The sequence below is a fragment of the Heloderma suspectum genome, chromosome 7 (genome assembly GCF_057233095.1).
Source record: "Heloderma suspectum isolate Gila_16-S chromosome 7, 16-S_ref, whole genome shotgun sequence".
Classification (NCBI taxonomy): domain Eukaryota; kingdom Metazoa; phylum Chordata; class Lepidosauria; order Squamata; family Helodermatidae; genus Heloderma; species Heloderma suspectum.
In genome coordinates, this window is record NC_139464.1 from 17,670,319 (window position 1) to 17,692,112 (window position 21,794).

Here is a 21,794-nt window from a genome sequence, read left to right on the forward strand (position 1 = left end):
AATATAGCCATCGATCCATTTATATTACTTTTTAAATTGTGGGTTTTACCGTTGTTAGCTGTGTTGGATGATTTTTATGGAAAGGCAGGGTAGAAACACAATCAATGAATCAATCATTATTTCTTATGTTATCTGGAGGTAGTTCTCCAGGATTTCAGACAGAAGTTCTCCCCAGTCCTATCTGGGCATATCAGGGGCTGTTTTTTGACCTTCTGCATGCAAAGTATGTGCTCTACCATGAGCTATGGTCCCTCCCTGTCACTTCTGTATAGACATGAGGGAAACACACAAAACTATTTAAGAACTTGGCTACATGTGTAAACCACACTCTGCCCAATGAGAATTCTGAAGACTCTGCTTCGAAACAGAAGATTGCAGAGCTTCAGTATGCCTTTCTCTTTCTGATATTTATTTGCTTGCTTGCTTGATTACTTACAATAAATATTCCTTAGGGGTTCAGAGGGGTTTTGAGTGGGCAGGGTGGAGAAAATTAATGGGTGAAAGGGAGATATGCACAGATGAACAAAGGATGGAGAAAGGTGGTTCAAGGGCTCTGAACCTTCTCCAGCTTCCTCCAGGGAAGCCTTCAGAATGCTAAAAGCCTGAATTGCATGTGGCTACTTTTTTATCTGATGAATGTCTCTGTACTGGTACATTTTTAGCCATTAGGAAGGTTTGCCTTTTATTTTCTCTTCTCCTCTGGCACTCTTAAATAGCCCCATCACGTAACTAAAGTTGTTTGAATGGCATGGGATGCAATCAAAGGGTTTTTAGTGATTTCATTCCAACAAAAGGTCTTCCATTTTCTCTTCAGATACAAGATTCTTCCACTTACCTGTTCTGCTCAAGGTGTGTGCTGCTCCATCACTTCTGTGCAACGTTCCCTCACTGGGGTCTATTTGGTTGTATGGTCTGCCGCAGCTGGAGAACAGATCAAAATGGCAGAAATTGTGTAACATTAGAGAAGGAGCATCAACTGGACAGTTGCTTGCTTCCCACAGCTTGCAAAGGATTGTGGAAGATAATTACTTGGTTAAGTATTTACTGATGTATTTGTATTCCACCTTGTTGAATGGCTGGTTCATACATGCATATGCATTCATTGTATTTCTATATTGCCAATAGCCAAAGCTTGATCACTACACAGTTGATTATTGATAGCTGAGCATGTGAAAATACTTCTTCATGCAATGTATAATTCATTTATGGAATTTACTGTGACAAGATGGGATTGATGGGCATTATCTTAGAGGGCTTCAGCAGGAGATTAGACAAATCCATGGAGGTTAGGCCTATCAATGGCCATCCACCATTTTATGGCTCAATGGAACCTCCAAGTTTGAAGGCAGTCTATGCCACTAAATACCAGTTGCTGGAAAGCATATGTAGGGGAGTGCTATTGCATTCAAGCCATGGTTATGGGTTTCTTGGAGGCATCTGGATGTAGGGATATATGAGAATTTCATTTTTACTTGCAAAATATGTGAGCATGCCCTGTTCGTAGCCACGGAGATCATGATCATGTGCCCGCCAAAACTATTAGCAAATTGCTGGCCAGGTACTCATGTTTGATTTGCGCAACTTTCCCAGTTTGCTTTTGTGCAAATTTTCTACTTTGCGCAAATTTCTCCTGTACACCGACTTAGTCTGTGGAAAAAACAGCATGAGACAAGCAGCAAGACAATGTTCAGAGAATCCAGCAATCTTGAACATTGCTTGTTCACCCATCCCTAACTGGTTGGCCATAATGGGGAATAGGATGCTGAATTAGCTGGACTTTGGTCTGAGCTAGCGCTGTGCCAAAATATTTTCAACATTTCTTTCAACCATTCTCATTCAATTTGATAGAAAAGAAATTGTTCTCAAAAAAACATTCAAAGGAGAAGATAATTTCAGAGAAATTCCCATGGATGGTGTTCAGGGTTTTTGTGCTTACCTTACTTATGAGATAGCCAATGAGTGTATGTGATTGTACTGTACTTCATTGTACAATAATGTCTCCAGGCCTCCCTGGCTTCCCACATTTTAATTAAAGCCCAGGGGGAAAACATCATAAGGAAATTCCTCCTCCATGGGGCTTTTCCAGGTCAGGAGGCATGAACAGCCAGGGGAGCTGCAGATGGATGGAGTGATATGTAATAGAAAGAAAAACACACATGTGACACCCTCCTTCACCTTGGAGTGATAAGGAAAGCTCAAAAACACCACCAAAAGAAAGTTAAAAAAATAATGCTAAACTGCCCTGAGAATGATGTAGAAAAACAGAACCTTTTTTCATTGGGACTAAAATATTTGGGAAACTGGAGAACACATTTTGGCACAGCTCCACCTATTTCCCAGAACTGGACACAACACTGCTCCCTCCCACACCTGCTACCAGGCTTGCAGGAAAAAGCATGGTAGTAAAAGCATCTGCATTAAAGGCAAGATGTTCCCACAATCACTCAGGAATTTAACGTTTGGGAGATCCTGAGTCAGGTGCTGAATACTGAAGAACGACAACTGGAGCGGAGCCAAGATTTCTCAAAAGACTTTTTTTTTCCTGAGAAAGGTCCTGAGATTTTTCCTTTTCTCTCCCCCCCCCCCGCATCACCCCAGCCCAAAACAGAAGGCCAATTTTGCAGAATTTTCTCCAAATATTCTCCACCAAGTTTTAACTGTTGTAGCAGCAGCGCAAAAACCCACAGGAAAAAAAAAAAGAAAGAGGCCGTGCTACAGACACTGTCATAGTGGGCCACTGAAGCAATTGGAGAATTTCCAGTGACAAACTGTTGGGGAATTTCTCCTCCTACTGGAGAAATTTGCTGAAATTGAGAAATGGGCTTTTAAATAAACGTTATAATAAGTTAAAAAAATTAAGCAGTAGACATGCACGTGTGAAGGCTAGGGATGTGTGAATCAGCAAAACATGAGTTCACCAAAGTGCTCTGAATTCCATCTCAAAGCTTGTTCTGACTCAAGTCCGTATCAGATTGCAACCTTTTTTTTCCCTTTTGGCATGAAAATTTTTGTGCAGTTTTGTGCACTTTTTTTTCAAATGTACACATCAATTGTGCACATCCTTTAAAATGTAGTACTAGGGATGGCAGAGAATTCTGCCACGGATCTTGGTGAGGCCGAATGCCAGTGCATTCGGCCCCCCGAAATCTGTGGCGGAATGGCTTGCCACCCCCTCGCCCCCCGCGGATCCCCCCCGGGACGAGACTTAACTGGGGCGGATCTTCCGGGCGGCGGCAGCTCCGGCAGCAGCTGGTCTTCCGACCGGCTGCCACCGCCGCCATTTGCAATTTGTTTTTTTACAGAGACGTTATAGGCTACGTACGTTTTTACGTAGCCTAAAACGAATGGTTTAAAAAAAAAAAAAAAAGCGTACACAAATGGCGGCGGCTATGGCCGCCGCCATTTGCATTCCTTATTTTGGGCCATCTTAGTCAACGTAAATAATTACATAGACTAAGACGGTGAAAATAAGGGGAACGCAAAAAGCGTCCGCTATGCTATTTGCGTTCCCCTTATTTTCGTCGTCTTAGTCTACATAAATATTTATGTAGATTAAGACGGCAAAAATAAGGAATGCAAATGGCGGCGGCCGTAGCTGCCGCCATTTGCGTGCACAGTTTTTTTTTCTTTCTTTCCCCAGAGCCCTCCGCGGCCAGAAATCCGGCTGCGGACGGCTCTGGCCTGGCCAGGCCTGGCTGGCTGCTCCGCGGAGCTGCCAGGGAGCACAGCTGGCCGCGGAAGATTCCGGGGGGGAGGAACGGATCGCCTCCCCCCCGTCCAGGATTCCGGGGGGAGGGACGGAACGCCTCCCCCCCCACCATCAACATAATCCGCGAAAGGTAAGTGACTTTCGTACATCCCTAAAATGTACTCATTATTCTCCCATTAATTAAAGTGTATTTGTGTGCATTTTTCAAAAGTACACATTTTTATGCACCTTTTTCAAATATACGCATGCTCTGAAACACATTGCTTTGTTCCATGAATCACATTGCAAGCTCAGAAATGTATGGACTTCAACTGCAGATGGTGTCCGAGTTCATTGTTACGAAGTACCCCCAAATTCTGCTGATCTGGAAAATTGTGGCCTGTATCCTGATAGGGACTAGGGTGTTCTGGTCTTGGAGAAGGGCAGAAAAGCAGGTCCCATAGGATGTTAAGGCCTTACAAAACCCAAGAGGAGATGCAGACTTCTTGCATAAATTTTTTGGCCAGCCACTGTGCTCTGATTGACTTAATTCCTCAGTTAACACTTGCAAATTTCAGATCTTGCCTGAGGACAACAACTACAGAATCCCTCATCATGAAAATATTTTATGCTGATTTCTAACCTTCCTGTTTAAGCCAAATAGAAAGACAAATAAAGAATTCAATGTCTTTTAAAGCTGTAAAACCCTGAAAACCCAATATTGTGTAAGCAAGCATGCCTACACGACTCTTTTGTCCCCTTTGCTTAAGACCATCACTAAAATTCCCCAGGGCTATCTTGCTCACCTGGACCTGTGAAAGCAAGAAATATGCACCCATCAACTCCCATCTTTTCCACACATCAGGAAAGAAAGAGTCTCCCATTGTCTTCTTTCTTCCCTTAATGTCTGACACCTAAAAATCCATTTTCCAACATCCATGAATAACCTTAGAAGAAAGACTTGACTTGTTTTATTCTCATTACTACATCCTGAGAGAAAAAGGATAAAAACAGCAATCCAAATTCATAGAAAATGCAGCAAGGGAGAAAAGGAAAGAAGATTCCTTCCATCCTTTCTGCTCAGAAGAGCAATCCCCTCCTTCCTCCTTCTTTCTCCTCTTCTTTCTCAGAGAAGGAACTCCACAGAGCTTCCCATCACTTCACATCAGCTGATAAGGAGAGATAAATCTTGGCATCATCTTCTATTCTCCTTCTTTCTTTTCTTCCCTTTTCCTAATATGCCTCCCAATAACAAACTCCAAACTCCTGGGCTTTAGGTCTTTCTCCATCCATTTTCTCCCAGAACCCTGCATTTGCCCTAAAACTCTCACAATCCCCCTCCCCCAAACAGTCTGTTACTCTCCCATTCAAAAATATCAAGCTGAAAGTTCCTTCTCCCCCCCACACACACTTTCTCTCTCTTCCTCCACGATCAGCTCCACATACAAACACACACACACACAATTTTCTATGCATTCCATTGTACTTCACTTTTGACTTTAAATGCTTATCTTTAACCTTCTGAGTGTTAATGTATGATTCTAATTCCACAAATATATGGATAGTTCTAATTTCCCTGATGAGTGATTTTAATTCATTTTAAGTTCTTCTTTAACAAATCAAAGAATTGCTTTCAAAGGCCTTGTTGTGGTCTCTGACTCTCTCAACTTTAGGGGGTATCAGGTTTTCCTAAGCACCCAGAGTTCAGCACCAAAAGAACCCTCAGGTATGTCTTTGGTTTACATGTATGTCATATGCACGCCCATGTAAATTAAAGCATACCTCGTAACATCGTGTTCCATCTGGAAGGTGCAAACTGTCAGGTTTGCCTCTGAGCATATAGAGTGCCAGAGCAGTTCAGATTCTGAGGAAGAGCTACAACATGTGGGGGAGGAACTTTCCCAGGCTTCAGAGGCACAGCTGGACAGAGAAGCCCTCCCTTCACACATCCCTGTGAATGATAGCGAACAGGGGGAGGCAAGGGAAGGACAACTTGAACTCTTAGATGCAAGGTGCAGATGCAGGCACAGGCAGGAAATCACAGGGGATGAGCTTAGGCACTCTGCCCGATTGGCTCAGTGTCAACAGCTGCACCTAGAGGTGTCATGGGAGAGGGGGAGATCTTCCCCTCCCACCCCTTAAGTTAAGAGAGTTTGCTGCCTTTTTCCCAAAATCGTAGCTCCCCTTTGAACTCCTTGAAAGCTTTTCCTTTGTAGTCTGTGAGTCTCTAGAAATTTGCATCTGTATGCCTCATTAGGGTAAATGGAATTAAAGCCTTGGAAATGCAGCCTCTTGTCTGAGTGTTGATTTGGCTATTGGGGTTCTCAGCAGGGCAAAAGGGAATCCTGACACAAACTGGCTAAATCCTGATCAAAAATGAAGTGAAATGAATTCCTCATACATTCCCAACCAGGACAAAAACAGAGAGCATTCAAAGCTGAAAACGTGGTATGGATTCCAGAGCATGAAGGAAAATGGAGGCAAATATACTGCATTTCAGAACCGTATCTCCCAAATGAATAGAATGGGCAGTGTTTTTAATGAACCTAGCCACTGCCAATATTTGTTAGTTATCTCAGATATATTTCGTTACTCCAGATAAAGCTTCTGCAGGCTGATCATATGAACTCATATCTGTGGGTTGCTTGACATGTTTTAAAATGTCACCATTCTGACCTCCTTTCCCAGCAGAATTGCATCAGGGAGAAAGAGAAGTTGCAGTCCAAGCGCTGGTATCTGACTAGGGTAAGCTGCAATGAACGAGCCTTCTGGAATGCCACACAACATGCACGGTGTTTGTCTCTCAGTGTAATTCAAAAAGCTAGAACTCAAACCTGGATGCAATTATGAATCTTACATAATAACATTAAGCAAACACAACCTATTGCTACTGAACTTTTAAAGTGAGACCAAACAGGCTGTTTCTTGGAACCCTTTGTTTTCATACTGGATGTTGCCATGGATCTGGTTCCAAGAAATCAAAATGCAGGACACAACAGAAAGACGACTTAGCTGGGGAATGCAAAGGGCAGAGATAGTCTGATGAGTTCTGTGCAGGTGGGGAAATCCAAAACAATATGTATGTACAGTCCTATTTCAGCCTTTCAAAAACTGAGGGAGTAAACTGAAGGTGCTGAAGGATCAAGGCATTGGATAAACAGATCGTCCTGGTTCACATGTCATGCTAAGCCACATCGGGTTGTCACCATGGGTGACTGCAGGGTGGCTTATCATGTTGTCTGGACCTGGTGATGATGTTCCGTCATGGGCTGTTTTTTTGCAAACAAGCCACCCTGAGACCCCATGGTTTGTAGTAGGGTTGTTTAGGGTGCCTTGTTTTCAGGGTGGCTTGTTGTGATGTTCGAACCCAGAAGAGTTGCTTCAGCATGGGTTGTTTAAAATGGCAAGAGAGCCACCTCACAAGAATGGAGAAAAACCCTGCAAGCTGCACCTCGTGATTTCGCTACTGCTGCCGCCATCCACCCTCCTGCTTTGCCATCAGTGTCTGCCCCTTGACTGATACCGCACTGACACTTGGCGATGTCCCTACTGCGTTGTTAGCCCTTTTTTAAAGTTATTTTTTTGGTCCTTCAAAATTGTGCAAATGGGGTTGTGTGTGTTTTTGCTTTTGCTTTTTTAAAACGTTCCTGCACAAGTACGCACATTCACAGGACTGCATCAAGGTACATTTTCCTATTTTATTCACATGCTTCATTGACAGTTAAATTGGCAAAGCAGGAATAAGCTCCACGTACTCCTGCAGCAAAAGCTCCCGTCTCGTTCAGCTGCCCCTTTTGGAGTTCGGTGTTAAAGGAAGCACCAAAATGGAGGAGGAATTTGACAGCTGTCATTTCAACCTGCTATGAGAGGTGGAATTTGACAAGTGGCATTTCTAGACATGCAGAGGGCATATCGATGTGCTTGGGCACTGTACTAACTGCTGTCAGTACTGATGCAACTTAAAAATGTAAACTGCAGTCCTGCGCACATGCGCAGGACTAAAGGAAAAAAATCAATTCCATTTGTGCAAATTTGAAGGACTGAAAAAAAAGTGGTTGCCAATATTAAAATTGCTCAGAAAAGGGTGTGTGTGTGTGGTGGGGGGCATGGGGGGGGATACAAGCCAGCGATCAGGCTCCTAGTAACATACATCAAATTATTTGTCCATCTATTGTCTATTCTGGCTGGCAGTGGCTCTCCAGGATCTCAAGCAGAGAAAAGTATTTCCTACCATATGCTACCTGATCTTTTCAACTGGAGATGCCAGGGACTGAACCTGTGTCCTTCTACATACAATTCAGGTGCTCTACCTTTGAGCTATGGTCCCTGCCCAAAATACCTGCGCAGGGAAAAACCCATTTTAATAAGCGAAACTGCCCTAGGTACTCCTTATCGGGGTACATAAAGCCTGTCTGAAACTAATCAGCTAATGCTGACAGTGCTAAGCAGCTGTTTAGATCTTTTCACACACAGTCTTTCAGAATGTATGCTTGCACATTTATGCATATTTAGCCAGACTTCAGAGTTTTAACGCATATAGCTGAATATGAAAGGATATGATATAAATCAGTTTTATTGGAAAATTGCATAAATATCTGGAATGGTACTGACAGAATCCATTAAGCATATTTCATTTCAACGAAGTCATTTGGGAGAAATTAATTCAAGATGTGAGCTGCCTGAGAGAACTGCAGAGCCCCCCAAAACAATTCTGAGGGCCTGAACTATTCCTCGATGAGCCTATCACAACATTCCGCAGCAGTAACATGCCACATCCTCGTTTCTCTAGTCAGAGTTTGCTTTCCACAGGAAATAACTAGCACACAATGGGAACTAAATCCATATTAAACTGCAGCAGCAGCTCTAACAGCAAAAGCTGGGGCCTGGAGATACAATGTGTGCAGACAGGGGAGGACTTCCTCCATTGTTTCTGACTCAGCCGTTCCCACCGCTGAAGAGACAGGCTCTTTCTGGCAGCTTGGAAAAAAGGAAGTTGCCTCATACTGGATCAGTCTATTTGTGCATCAAGCCTAGCTTTGCTCATTCTGACTGGCTGTAGCTTCCCAGGGTAAGAACAGAAGAAGAAACCTTGCTGGATCACACCAGCATCCTGTTTCCCACAAGGACTGGCTAGTTGCCTCTTGGAAGCCCACAAGCAGGACATGAGGGCAATAGCCTTCTCCTGCTCTTGTTCTCCAGCAACTGGTGTTCTGGAGATAAAATAAGAACTTCAAAGCCCTGTTGGATCAGACCAAAGTCCAATTTGTCCAGCATTTTATTCCCACAGTGGACAACCAGATGCCCCAATGGGAAGCCCAGAGACGGGACACGAGTGCAATAGTGTCCTCCCACTCGTGTTCCCCAGCTACTGGTATTGGGAGGCAAACTGCATCTGGTCCTAAAGGTAGTATATAGCCAGCATGGCTATTATTTATTAGCATTTATTACATAGATTTATATACCACTTCCCCATAGGCTATCAAAGTGGTTAACAAAAATGATAAGATGTCAATAAAATAATTATTGCTCAACTGTATGAATTGATCAACTAATTAATCACTGGCTGGATCACCTCTCAGAGAAAGCCTGCATGAAGAGCGGGGTCTTGAGCAGTTGAAAGATTAAGACTGAACATACCTGCCTAATGTCCAGAAAGCAGGTGCTGCCATTGATTTCCTTACCCTCCATGAGTTTGCCTAATCTCCATTTAAAGCTGCCCATGTTGGTGGCCATCGCCATTTATAGACATCTATACAGCCATTAGGACTAGTAGCCATTGTATAGCCTTCACCTCCAAGAACATCAGCCATTAATAGCCTTCACCCCTCTCAGAATACTAGAACTCGGGGTCTTCCCATGAAGCTGAGTGGTGGGAGATTCAGGACAAATAAAAGGAAGTACTTCTTCACACAGCACAGAGTTAAACTATGGAATTCACTACCACAAAACATAATGATGGCCACCAATTTGGATGGCTTTCAAAGGGGTTAGACAAATTCCTGGAGGAGAAGGCTATCTATGGCTACTAGTTCCTGATCACTATATGCTACCTCCAGTAATTTGAGGCAGTAAGCCTGCGTACACCAGTCGCTGGGGAACTTGGGCTGGAGGGTGCTGTTGCACTCATGTCCTCCTTGTGGGTTTTCTGTGGGCAGCTGGTTGGCCACTGTGTGAATTGAATGCTGGACTAGATGGACCCTTGGTTTAGAAGGCAATTAGCCAAATTCTTATGTTCTTAAGAATATCAGCCATTAATAGCCTTCACCTCCAAGAATTTATCTAATTCCCTTCTAATTCCCTTCTAAAGCTGTCTAAGTGGAGGTCTTTCCCATCACTTGCTACCTGATCATTTAAGCTGGAGATGCCAAGGACTGAATCTGGGACTTTCTGTGCGCAAAGCACGTGCTTTACTATGGAGATATGTTCCTCCTTTGACAGTGGAAACTATTGCATCAAAACCAACAAAGTTTTGGCTGTGGTTCTCCCTGCGGACACACATCTTTGGATCATGGCCAAGTCCCATATCAGAAGGAAGCCAAGAGAATGGGGAGGGAAAGCAAGTGACCATGGGGAAAACAAGCTGCAGTTGCAGCAAGTGCCAAATTAGTATTTTAGAGGGATGGGCAAACGAGCAATGTTCCAGATCGCCAGGATTCTCCAAACATCACCTTGCCACAAGTCTCGTGCCCAATTCCTGTTCACATTTGTGATCGCTGTTCCCTCTACATGGATGGGAAACTTGCATAAACCGCGCAGCAATCAACCGAGAGATTTGCGCAAATTTTCACAAATTTCCCTGATGAATTTTTAATTGGTCCTGGATCTTATGGTTATGGTTGACTCTCAAACTTGTTTTTCGATACATGTTCTCCCTGTGTATACTGTTTGTGTGTTTTATGTAAATGTTTTTTAAATTTTGCATACTGTATTTTAATGTTTTTTAATCTTTGTAAACTGCCCAGAGAGCTTCAGCTATGGGGTAGTATAGAAATGCAATAAGTAATACATCATCATCATTCGTAATTTGCACAACTTTCCTCCATAGACTAAAGTGGGGCTGATTCAGTCTACAGAGGAAATTTGCACAAATCAAACTGGGAATCGGGAATGAGGGGAATGTGAGTACGTGTTTGACAATTTACAAATATTTTCAGTGGACACATGCTCATGCTCAGGGCATGCTTGCCTGTTTTGTAAGCAAAACCGAAATTCTCATCCACCCCTAGTATTTTACCTGCTGCAAATGACAGGGGTGGCCACAACGGGCTCCGATAGGTTAGGTGCGCTCAGAGTGCATCCCAAGGTCCTGTGGGGCTTGCTGGTTTGCTTAGTGGCAGTGACTGTCGACTCCGGGAATTGTTCGTTTGAGGTCTTGCTGGTGGGACTGCTGGCTGGAGTGCCCTGGATGGGCGAATGGCTTGGGGAGGTGAGAGGTGAGATATTTGGTGGGATACCTTTTAGGAGAAAGTCAAGAATTACATTTAAAACAAATAAATACGTATAGATACACGTGTAGATACATATGCTTCATGGAGACCAAACCTTTTCTTACAGAGACTTCGCTGGAAGATCATACAGTGGATGGGATGGCCACCAAAGCAGGAGAGGAGATACAACCGCAGACTGACTACCCCATACTAGCAGCTTACACCAAGAGGCGATCTCTGAGGGACCACAGTTCAGTGGTAGAGCACAGATGCAGTCACTGGCATCTCCAGTTAAAAAGAATCAGGTGAGAGGTGATGGCCTGCCAGTAAAAGTAGGCACTACTGGGCTAGATGGATACATAGTACAAGGGAGCTTTCTATGTTTCTAATCTTCACATTTCCTACCTTTGGGGAACCCTCCTTTGGTGACTGGTTTTCCAAGGTACTTCTTGAGAGTCTGCCATGGAACCCCTTACCAACCTGCCTAGTCACTGAGGTCGTTGGAAGGTGGTTCCACATAGACCTATGGCCTGATTGGAGTCCACCAGGAGAAGAGCCTTTAGTGTGGTGGCCCCCTTTCTTTGGAACTCCTTGCCTGGAGGTCAGGCAGGCACCAACACTATGGTGTTTCCACCGCCTCCTGAAAACAGCACTGTTCCAGGAGGCATTCCTTAACTGACCAGTCACGGTTTCTATTGGCATTCTGTTCTTTGTTCCTTGTGTGTTTTTTTTTAAAGCATGATTTTAATGGTGCTGTTTTAATCATTTTATTCTTTTACTGTTTTATCTTTTGTGTTCACCGCTCCAAAATCTGTTTTGGATATGCAGCGGTATACAAATATTGTAAACAAACAAACAAACAAACCCCTGTATATTGCAAAAGCCTTGGAGACATGTCCCGGAGTTCACAGTTAGTGCATACAGAGCACTGCCTATTGGGCCTTGCTGTTGCTTTATGTGTGGGGTGTCAAACCACTTTCAGCTCAAGGGTCAAATCCAATTTTGGAGAAGCTCTTGGGGGCCACATTTCAGTGGTGGGCGGGGCTGAAGGTAAAAGGGGTTGGGCCGAAAATACCACCCCGTTTTAGCTTACAGCTCTTACTGCCAGCATCTGAGCCCTAGGAGAGGCTTTTCAACCTTTTAGAATGGGAAAATACCACGCAAGCCAGGAAATCACCAAGCAATTGGTGGTTGGGAGAGATGCATGGCCATCTGGGAAACCCTGGATGGCCAAACTGGGACCCCAGGCAGGCACAGATTTGGCCTGCAAGCCTGAAGTTCAATGCTCCTGCTGTATGTGAACAGAAGGTAATTTTGAAACACAGCCAAGACTCTTCCATATGTCAAATGCATACGGAACAAGCAAAAGTGCCTTACAGTGGTCCACGTGGGCAAGTACTGTGTGCTTTAGCTGGGGGTGGCCCTCCAGGGCTTCAAGCAGGAATCTTTCCCATCTCTGCTTTCCACGATCCTTTGAACTAGAGATGCCAGGATTGAACCTGCAACCTTATGCATGTAAAGCATTCCTTCTACCACTGAGCTGCAAGCTCTCCCTTTTCACGAATGGGTTCAAAGGCCATGTTCCTCAGCCAGCAGATGGCCAATGGCTGCACCACAATTTTTCATTAGAAACACAAGTCCTACCTATTTAGTTCTACTGCGATGGACATACTACATGCTTTTCCTGTCTGAGTTTTTGATGGCTGCCTGAAACTTCACAATGCTCATATGTGTGCCATGTCATCAGTGGCTGCCTCATTTGGGGGTATCTCGGGTCTTCTAGATTGGGGCACTCTTGGGACGATGCAAATACGTTTAAGTGTCCCCACTGAATGGGACCCACTGCTTAGTTTGAGAACATCACGGCCATTGCTACTTGGCACAACTCCATCCAACATGACTAGATTTATATTAAGGACCTTACTCTATGGGTTAGAAAGCTGGCTTGTTTTAACAAGGGGCAAACGTGGACTTTATCTGCTCCTTCTTAGCTGCTGTTCTCTTTTATCTCTTTTATCTTTTATATTCTTTTAAACTGTTGTGCTATTTATATCTTAACATTTTAATATGTGCCTGGGAGGACTATTGGTCAACTCAGGGAGTCAGAGAGATGCCACCATAACTGTGGTCACGGGCAGGGGGAGGTATGGCGTTGGGGGATTAACAGGCCAGATGAGGAGAAGAGGGGCTAGACACCTTACAGCTGTCCCCTCTTCTGGTTCTTCCCCCAACCTGATGGTTCCTGGCAGCCTTACCAGTCTGCCCTCGGGTCTGGTGGTGCTGCTGCTGAATGCCAGGTCGGTCCAAAATAAAATCTCCCTCATCCATGATTTGATTGTGGATGAGGGGGCTGACCTGGCATGTATTACTGAGACCTTGGTGGGGGAACTGGGAGGGGTCACTCTCTCCCAGCTATGCCCTCCTGGGTACTCGGTGCAGCACCAACACCGACTTGAGGGTCGGGGAGGGGGGGTTGCCGTGGTCTATAGGAATTCAATCTCCCTCTCCAGGCTTCCTGCTCATTCGAGCGCAGATCTTGAGTGTTTGTACCTTGTGTTGGGTATCCGGGACAGATTGGGGATTCTGTTGGTGTACCGCCCACCCCGCTGCCCATCAGGCTCCCTGCCTGAGCTGACGGAGGTGGTCTCAGACTTGGTGTTGAGGACCCCTAGGATGATGGTCCTGGGGGATCTCAACTTCCATGCCGAGGCTGCTGTATCCGGGGCGGCTCAGGACTTCATGGCCGCCATGACAACCATGGGGCTGTCCCAACATGTCATCAGCCCAACGCATACAAAAGGACACACACTTGATCTGGTTTTCTCGACTGGGCAGGAGGATGGTGATCTGAAAGTGGAGGAATTAACATCTGTCCCTTTGTCATGGTCAGATCACTTCCTGCTGAGGTTTAGACTCCTGGCGGCCTTCCCCCTCTGCAAGGGTGGGGGACCTATTAAAATGGTCCGCCCCCGGAGATTAATGGATTTCGATGGATTCCAGAGGGCTCTGGGGGATTTTCCTGCTGGTATGGCTGGTGCTCCTGTTGAAGCCCAGGTCGCTCTGTGGAATGCAGAGATGACTCGGGCGGTTGACACGATCGCGTCCAAGCACCCTCTCCCTCTGAGCAGAGCCTGGCCAGCTCCTTGGTATACACCTGAGCTGAGGGCAATGAAGCAAGAGGGGAGACGGCTAGAACGCAGGTGGAGGAAAACTCGTGCTGAGTCTGACCGAACACAGGTAAGAGCCCACTATCGAGCCTACTCTGTGGCGGTGAGGGTGGCAAAGAGACAGTTCTTTTCCCCCAGCATTGCATCTTCTCAGTGTCGTCCAGTGGAGCTTTTCCGAGTGGTTCGCGGCCTGTTACATTCTGGGCCAGGGAGAGAGACGGTGGAACCCTCGGTAGCACGCTGTGACGAGTTTGCACGGCACTTTGAGGATAAAGTCGCTCAGATTCGTCATGAATTGGACACCACCATTAATGCAGTTCCATTAGTAGAGGTGTTCAGAGCACCGTCTGGTCCAGTTTTATTGGATGAGTTTCAGTTACTGAGGCCTGAGGATGCGGACAAGGTGCTTGGCCAAGTCCGATCGACCACTTGTGTGCTTGACCCTTGCCCTTCATGGCTTATTAAATCAAACAAGGAGGGGTTGTCCGGCTGGGTCCAGGAGGTTGTAAATTCCTCCTTGAGAGAGGGAGTGGTGCCTGCCTCTTTAAAAGAGGCAGTAATTAGACCACTCCTGAAAAAGCCTAACCTGGACCCAGAGGATGTTAACAATTATAGGCCAGTGGCCAACATCCCCTTCCTGGGCAAGGTGCTTGAGCGGGTGGTTGTAGGACAGCTCCAGGCACTGTTGAATGAAACGGATTATCTAGATCCATTTCAATCGGGCTTCAGGCCTGGTTTTGGAACGGAAACTGCCTTGGTCGCCCTGTGGGATGACCTCTGCCGGGAGAGGGACAGGGGGAGTGCGACCCTGTTGATTCTCCTGGACCTCTCAGCGGCTTTCGATACCATCGATCATGGTATCCTTCTGGATAGGTTGTCTGGGTTGGGAGTTGGAGGCACTGCACTACAGTGGTTCCGCTCCTACTTGGATGGCCGATTCCAGAAGGTGGTGCTGGGGGATTACTGCTCTGTGCCATGGCAATTGTGCCATGGGGTTCCACAGGGCTCTATTTTATCCCCCATGCTGTTTAACATCTACATGAAACCGCTGGGGGAGGTTATCCGGAGGTGTGGGCTGAGGTGCCATCAATATGCAGATGACACCCAGCTCTACCTCTCTTTCTCATCAAAACCAGGTGAGGCAGTGGCTGTTCTGAATCAGTGCCTGGCCATGGTTATGGACTGGATGAGGGCTAATAAACTGAAACTCAATCCAGACAAGACGGAGGTACTGTTAGTGGGTGGTTCATCTGCCCGGCTAGGTGATATTCAACCTGTTCTGGAGGGGGTGGCACTCCCCCTAAAGGATCAGGTTCATAGTTTGGGGGTGCTCTTGGATCCAGAACTGTCACTTGAGGCACAGGTGAACTCAGTGGCATGGAGCACTTTTTATCAGCTTAGGCTGGTATACCAACTACGCCCTTATCTGGACAGAGATAGCCTTGCTACAGTTATCCATGCTCTGATAACTTCTCGTCTGGATTACTGCAATGCGTTATACGTGGGGCTGCCTTTGAAAACGGTCCGGAAACTTCATCTGGTCCAAAATAGGGCAGCAAGATTGTTAACAGGGACTGGCCTGCGAGCTCATATTACGCCAGTACTTTTCCAGCTGCACTGGCTGCCAGTCCATTTCCGGGCCCCAAAGTGCTGGTGTTAAATTCAAAGCCCTTAACGGCTTGGGGCCAGGTTACCTGAAGGATTGCCTCCTCCCATATGTGCCTGCCTGGACCTTAAGATCATCAGCGGCCCTTCTCCATGAGCCCCTGCCAAAGGAAGTGAGGCGGGTGGCTACTAGGAGGAGGGCTTTTTCTGCTGTGGCACCCCGGCTCTGGAATGAGCTCCCTAGTGAGGTTCGCCTGGCGCCTACATTGTATTCCTTTCGGCGCCAGGTGAAGACCTTTTTATTTTCCCAGGCATTTTAGCATTTTAGCTTTCTAAATTTTTATCTTTGCTGTTTTAAATCTGTATTTCAAACTCCTGCACTGCTGCTAGGTTTTATTGTGGTTGTATTGTTATATTGTGGTTTTAATGTTCTGTATATTTTAAATTGTTTTATTGTGTGTTGCTTGGATTTAATTTTTGTGAACCGCCCAGAGAGCTTCGGCTATTGGGCGGTATAGAAATAAATAAATAAATAAATAACCATAGTTAAGATTAACCACAGCTTAGGGTTCAGAGGACATACTAAGCTAAAGCAGAAGCTGCCGATCTCCTCTGCCATGCCAGAGGGGATGAGCATGTGAGCCTGAGACTTGCTTAGGCTTATTCTCATAAAAGTAAATCATGGTTTAGTGTTACGTTTCAACATGACCATTGTCTCTTGCATTACCTACACTTTGGCCCTGAGGGTCATAAGAACGGGAGGGCTCTGCCAAGTCCCTGTTGCCATTCATGCTGGGGGAAAGGGTGTGAAACAGCTTTGAGCCTTTCAGCTAGCATGGGACTGAGTCAACAGGTAGCACTGCTGGCCTTCCCGCTTGCATTCAATTCAAGATACAGACCGTACTAAAAATAAGTTACCATAGAGCAGCCCTCCTTAACCTGGTGCCCTCCAGATGTTTTGGACTTCAGCTCTCATCAGTCCCAGCCACTTTGGCCAATTGTCAGGAATGCTAGAGGTTGTGGTCCAAAACATCTGGAGGGTACCAGGTTCAGAAAGGCTTCCCTATAGAATGTCACCATTAGTAAAATAGCAGGGAAGAAGTACATCCAGTACCATTTACCCTTGAATGTAGGGGTGCAGAAACTCTTTCAGCCCAGGGGCCAAATTTCATTTCAAAAAAGCTTGTGGGGAGAGGGGGGGCACTGCATTCCGGGGGGGGGGGCAAAAATGCCAGCATATTCTAGCATAAAGCTTTTACTGCCAGTAAGTAAGCCTTAAGAGAGGCATTTCAACCACTTAGAATGGGGGGAAAATACTACACAAAAGTCAAGAAATCACCAAATGACTGGTGGTGGTGGAAACAGGGTGGGGAGGGGAAAGAGACATGGTCACTTGGGGAACCCTGAAGGCCAGATTGGGAGCCCAGTAGGTGCCTGAGATTCCGCACCCCTGCTTTAGTGATTCAGTCCATCACATTATTTGAGACCCTGTTGCGAACCTATGACAAGTTTGCTGATTCAACCTTAGTTGAAGTCATAGCATGCCAATGCGCCTAAGAGCTGACCACCTTGTCGGCTTGGCCTTTTTGAATTCAGATGGTTGGCAGCTGACATTGCATAGGAGGCAGAGAACGATCTGCTTTTGGTGATGGTCATCAGGAGGGAATTGTTCCATGGATCGGAGCTGTGAAAACAGAGCAGAGATCAACACAGTTGTTATGGTATGCTCTTCCTGCTTGCGAGAGATGCCAGGACAAAGGTCAGAAAGATGCTCACAATCCCCAGGAGCCTAAAACCCAATCTAGTCCAGCATCCTGTTTCCCACACTGGTCAACCAAAGGCGCACAGGAAGCCCACAAGCAGGACGTGAGGGCAACTAACCTGTCCTGCTGTTGTTCTTCAGCAACTGATATTGAGAAGCCTACTGCCTTTGAACCTGTAGGTAGCACATAGCCATCATGACTAGTAGCCATTGATAGCCTTATCCTCCATGCACAGCCCCTGGGGTCTAGGCCCTGACAACTGCCCAACCCAACCCCACACATCACATTTCAGTCCCCTTAAGGGCTCTATAGGAGGGACCACATTCAGCAGATGGCAGGTTTTGCCGTCACTCCAATCCTGACAAGAAAAAGCTACACTTAGTGACAGCTTCTGCTTCCTTGGGGTTCTTAAAGGAACAGGAGTAATGAATATGAATTTTCTAAGCCCTCTTAAGCATGGATGGTTTCCTTTCCATGTTCTGTTCCTTGCCTGGCACACTCCAAGCCAGCTTTCCCCAACCTGGTGCCCTCCAGATGTGTTGGATTACAGCTCCCATTGTCCCCAGCCAGCATGGCCATGTTCCTTGAGCTGGTGACCCAATCTGCTTTGCTCCCTCCCCTTTCCTAACCCCCTGCTCGATGCAGGAAATCCAGAGTCAGAACATCCCCAGCAAATGGCTGTCCAGTCTCTGCTTGAACACCTCTAGCGAGGGACATCCCTCCATCCCTCTAAGTAACTGGTTCCATTGTCAAACTGTTCCAACCCTCAACAAGCTTCTCCTAACTCATCTGAAATCTGTACATTGAGCTTATTAGCTCTAGTCCTACCTCCGGGACAGCAGTGGGCAGGTTTATGCCCTCTTCTCTGTGACAGCCCATTGAGTATTTAAAGAGTGCTATTATGTCTTTGCTCAATTGTCTCTTCTCTAGACTTAACACAATAAACTCTTCTTGACTAACACGGCGGTGGCTGTGGTGGGGAACTGGCTGTTATCCCCCCTTGTGTGGTCCCTTTCAAATGGCACTTAAGGAATGGAAAAGAACAACAAATACTTCTGCCACACACATTTTCAACAGTAGTGATAGTTTAGATGCTTCAAAACAACTTCATACAGGTGTAAAGTTTATGCAACTTTATACTTGCAGCAAGATTGGACAATGAGATAATGCAACATTGCCTTGGGCGTTGGTTTATTGGACAATGGGATAATGCAACGTTGCCTTGGGCGTTGGTTTATTGGACAATGGGATAATGCAACGTTGCCTTGGGCGTTGGTTTATTGGACAATGGGATAATGCAACGTTGCCTTGGGCGTTGGTTTATTGGACAATGGGATAATGCAACTTTGCCTTGGGCGTTGGTTTATTGGACAATGGGATAATGCAACATTGCCTTGGGCGTTGGTTTATTGGACAATGGGATAATGCAACATTGCCTTGGGCGTTGGTTTATTGGACAATGGGATAATGCAACATTGCCTTGGGCGTTGGTTTATTGGACAATGGGATAATGCAACATTGCCTTGGGCGTTGGTTTATTGGTCCTAGTTCCTCCAACCATAAACTGGTTTTAGAGGCAGCAGGTGGTCCCTAAGAGTAAATTGGGCCTAACCTATCTTACAGAGACATGCACAAATGTACAAATACTGAAAAGTCATGGCCTGGCAGAAACATGAGTGCTATAGCAGAGGGACAGGGAGCTGGAGAAATAACAATAAATTTGACAGCTAGGTTTGGACTGCAGAACAGCTGCTACCTGTGATCATGCAAAAGGCAAGAGAATGGATTTCCAGATCTTAGCAGCATATTGGGATGTGGAGAACAAACTCCATTTTTCCTAGTTATTAATAAAACATGTTTCGATGGGGCGGGGTGTGTGTGACAAAGAGATGGAACCTCCCTTCAAGTCAGTCTTCCTCCCTCTGCCCCACACCATTTCTGATACACTGCAAGGGCACAGTTCTCTGAAGATAGCAGGGATTCCTAAGGTTCCACAACTCAAGGTCATGTTCAGAAGGAAACGTGTTTGCCAGATGAAATCAATGGGGGGAAAGCCACCTTTATTGGGATTTCCTAATGTCCAACAATTGACCTGAGAACTTGATTTTCATTGCTTTGTGGGATGGCTTTAAATATAAGAGCTGTCCTTGATGTTATACTTACAAATAGAAAGAGCATCCACAGGATACGTTTATCATCCTGATTTAGAGCACCTCTTCACCCTGTGGCTGGGGCCACCATGATGGGAATGATCACAGCGATAATGTTTCCCGGTAGGGAAACGCAAGACCTGATGGTCCAGGCTAATGTAGCATGTTTTGGATCATGCACCTGGTTCCAGCCCAATTGGACTTAGTGGCTTCCCCTGAGCCCCTGGTTCAAATCCCTGACTACCTTGCAGAGGCCTGATATGCCCGCACAATTGTGGGATGGGTCAAGCCAAGGACTGGGATCTGTAATTTTTTAAAGATGAAAGTGCATAAGTCAGGATGCCTGGCAAAGCATTTTTGGCGAAAAGAGTCACCCTTTCCCAGTTTGGGGATGGAATCTTTGCTTTTGATTACGTGCCAAAAGTACATCTGAAATGTCTTAGGGTTATGGTTGTTTGTTTTTGAGATTGTCATTTGAAGTTGTTTTAGATATATGTTTCTTTTGTGTATATTGCCTGTTCATGTGTTTTTTATGTAAATGGTTTTTAATCTCTGTACATTATATTTTTAATGTCTTTAATCTTTGTAAACTGCCCAGAAAGTTCCGGCTATTGGGCAATATATAAATGTTGTTGATTATAATAATAATAATAATAATAATAATAATAATAATAATAATAATAATAAATCTCTAGTCCTTGTACTGCAGGCTAAATATGTCTATTTCAATCAGGCCTGACATCTGTGAAAGAGTAATTATTTGATGGATGGATCAACTGAAAGCATGATAACTTTTGTTAATTGGCTAATGTTCTTAATTTAATGAAAATGGTTCTTTAGAGAGTGTCAAATGGCTTATCACTCTATTCTTTTCTTATCTTACTTTCTTACATTCGTGTCTTATCTACATTCTAGTGTCATTGGTCATTTGAGCAGTTCCCTCCTGTACTAATTATATGGGCTAAAGACAGGGCTACAGATGATCCAAGGAATTGCAGCACGTACTTAAGGACTTGATTGGTCCTTTCATCTTTGTTGGGGCAATGTTTTGAGCAGTTTAGCCGCTGTCCAAGGTCCTGCAGAACCTGGTTCCAGAACATTTTTCTCCCTCTCTCATAATACTAGAACCTGGGGTGATCCCATGAAGCTGATTGGTGGGAGATTCAGGACGGATAAAGGGAAGGGGTTCTTCACACAGTACATAGTTAAACTATGGAATTCGCTACCACAACGTGTAGTGATGGCCACCAATCTGGATGGCTTTAAAAGGGGTTGGATAAATTCCTGGAGGAGAAGGCTATCAGTGGCTACTAGTCCTGTTGCCTCTATGCTATATGCCATCTCCAGTATCAGAAGCAGTAGACCTATGTACACCAGTTGCTGGAGAACATGGGCAGGAAGGTGCTGTTGCACTTGTGTCCTGCTTGTGGGTTTCCCGTGGGCAGCTGGTTGGCCACTGTGGGAACAGAATGCTGGATTAGATGGACCCTTGGTCTGATCCAGCATGGCTCTTCTTATGTTCTTAGGTGGTTTCTGCCCTATTGCCAATCCCTTTCAAGTCTAGCTAGGCATCCTGAACATGGCACCTTTGAGAACTGTGGCCTTAGTCTTTGTGCTTACACAAAGTCAACTGGCATGTTCTAATTCTGTCTAAAATAATCTACTGTTCCCCAAAATAATCCTATATATTCTTAAGTTTCTCAAATGCTACAGACAACTAATGCACTTTTCCATCTCTAATCCTGTCCCTCCCTGTCTCACAACGATTTCCTTACCTGGATGATGAAGTATCATGAAGTTTGATGCTAGCACTGCGGTCTCTTCTCACTGGAGCTGGCTCCAAGGTAGGTAAACCAGTGGCAGATGTGGTTGTGGTCCAAGTGGATGACACTCGCCGCATAAGACCTGGTGGCAGACTTTTCCGAAGGCGCTAGAGATAAGTATGACATCATATTTCAATTGTGATTTCCCATCATTATTGGCATTCAATGCCG

The 21,794-nt window shown here is 45.4% G+C and overlaps 1 protein-coding gene across 6 annotated transcripts in view; it reads right to left on the reverse strand.

Annotated features, from left to right (window-relative positions):
• PDE3A (phosphodiesterase 3A) overlaps positions 1-21,794 on the reverse strand; it is a 392,649-nt gene that overhangs the window by 57,601 nt on the left and 313,254 nt on the right. For all 6 annotated transcript variants that reach the window (XM_084809193.1, XM_084809190.1, XM_084809192.1 and 3 more), the window contains 4 exons: positions 21,576-21,730; positions 17,456-17,571; positions 10,923-11,142; positions 836-921 (listed from right to left, as the gene is read on the reverse strand). In XM_084809193.1, the coding sequence (XP_084665319.1) occupies positions 836-921; positions 10,923-11,142; positions 17,456-17,571; positions 21,576-21,730 (577 nt within the window). The remainder of the gene's footprint in view (positions 1-835; positions 922-10,922; positions 11,143-17,455; positions 17,572-21,575; positions 21,731-21,794) is intronic.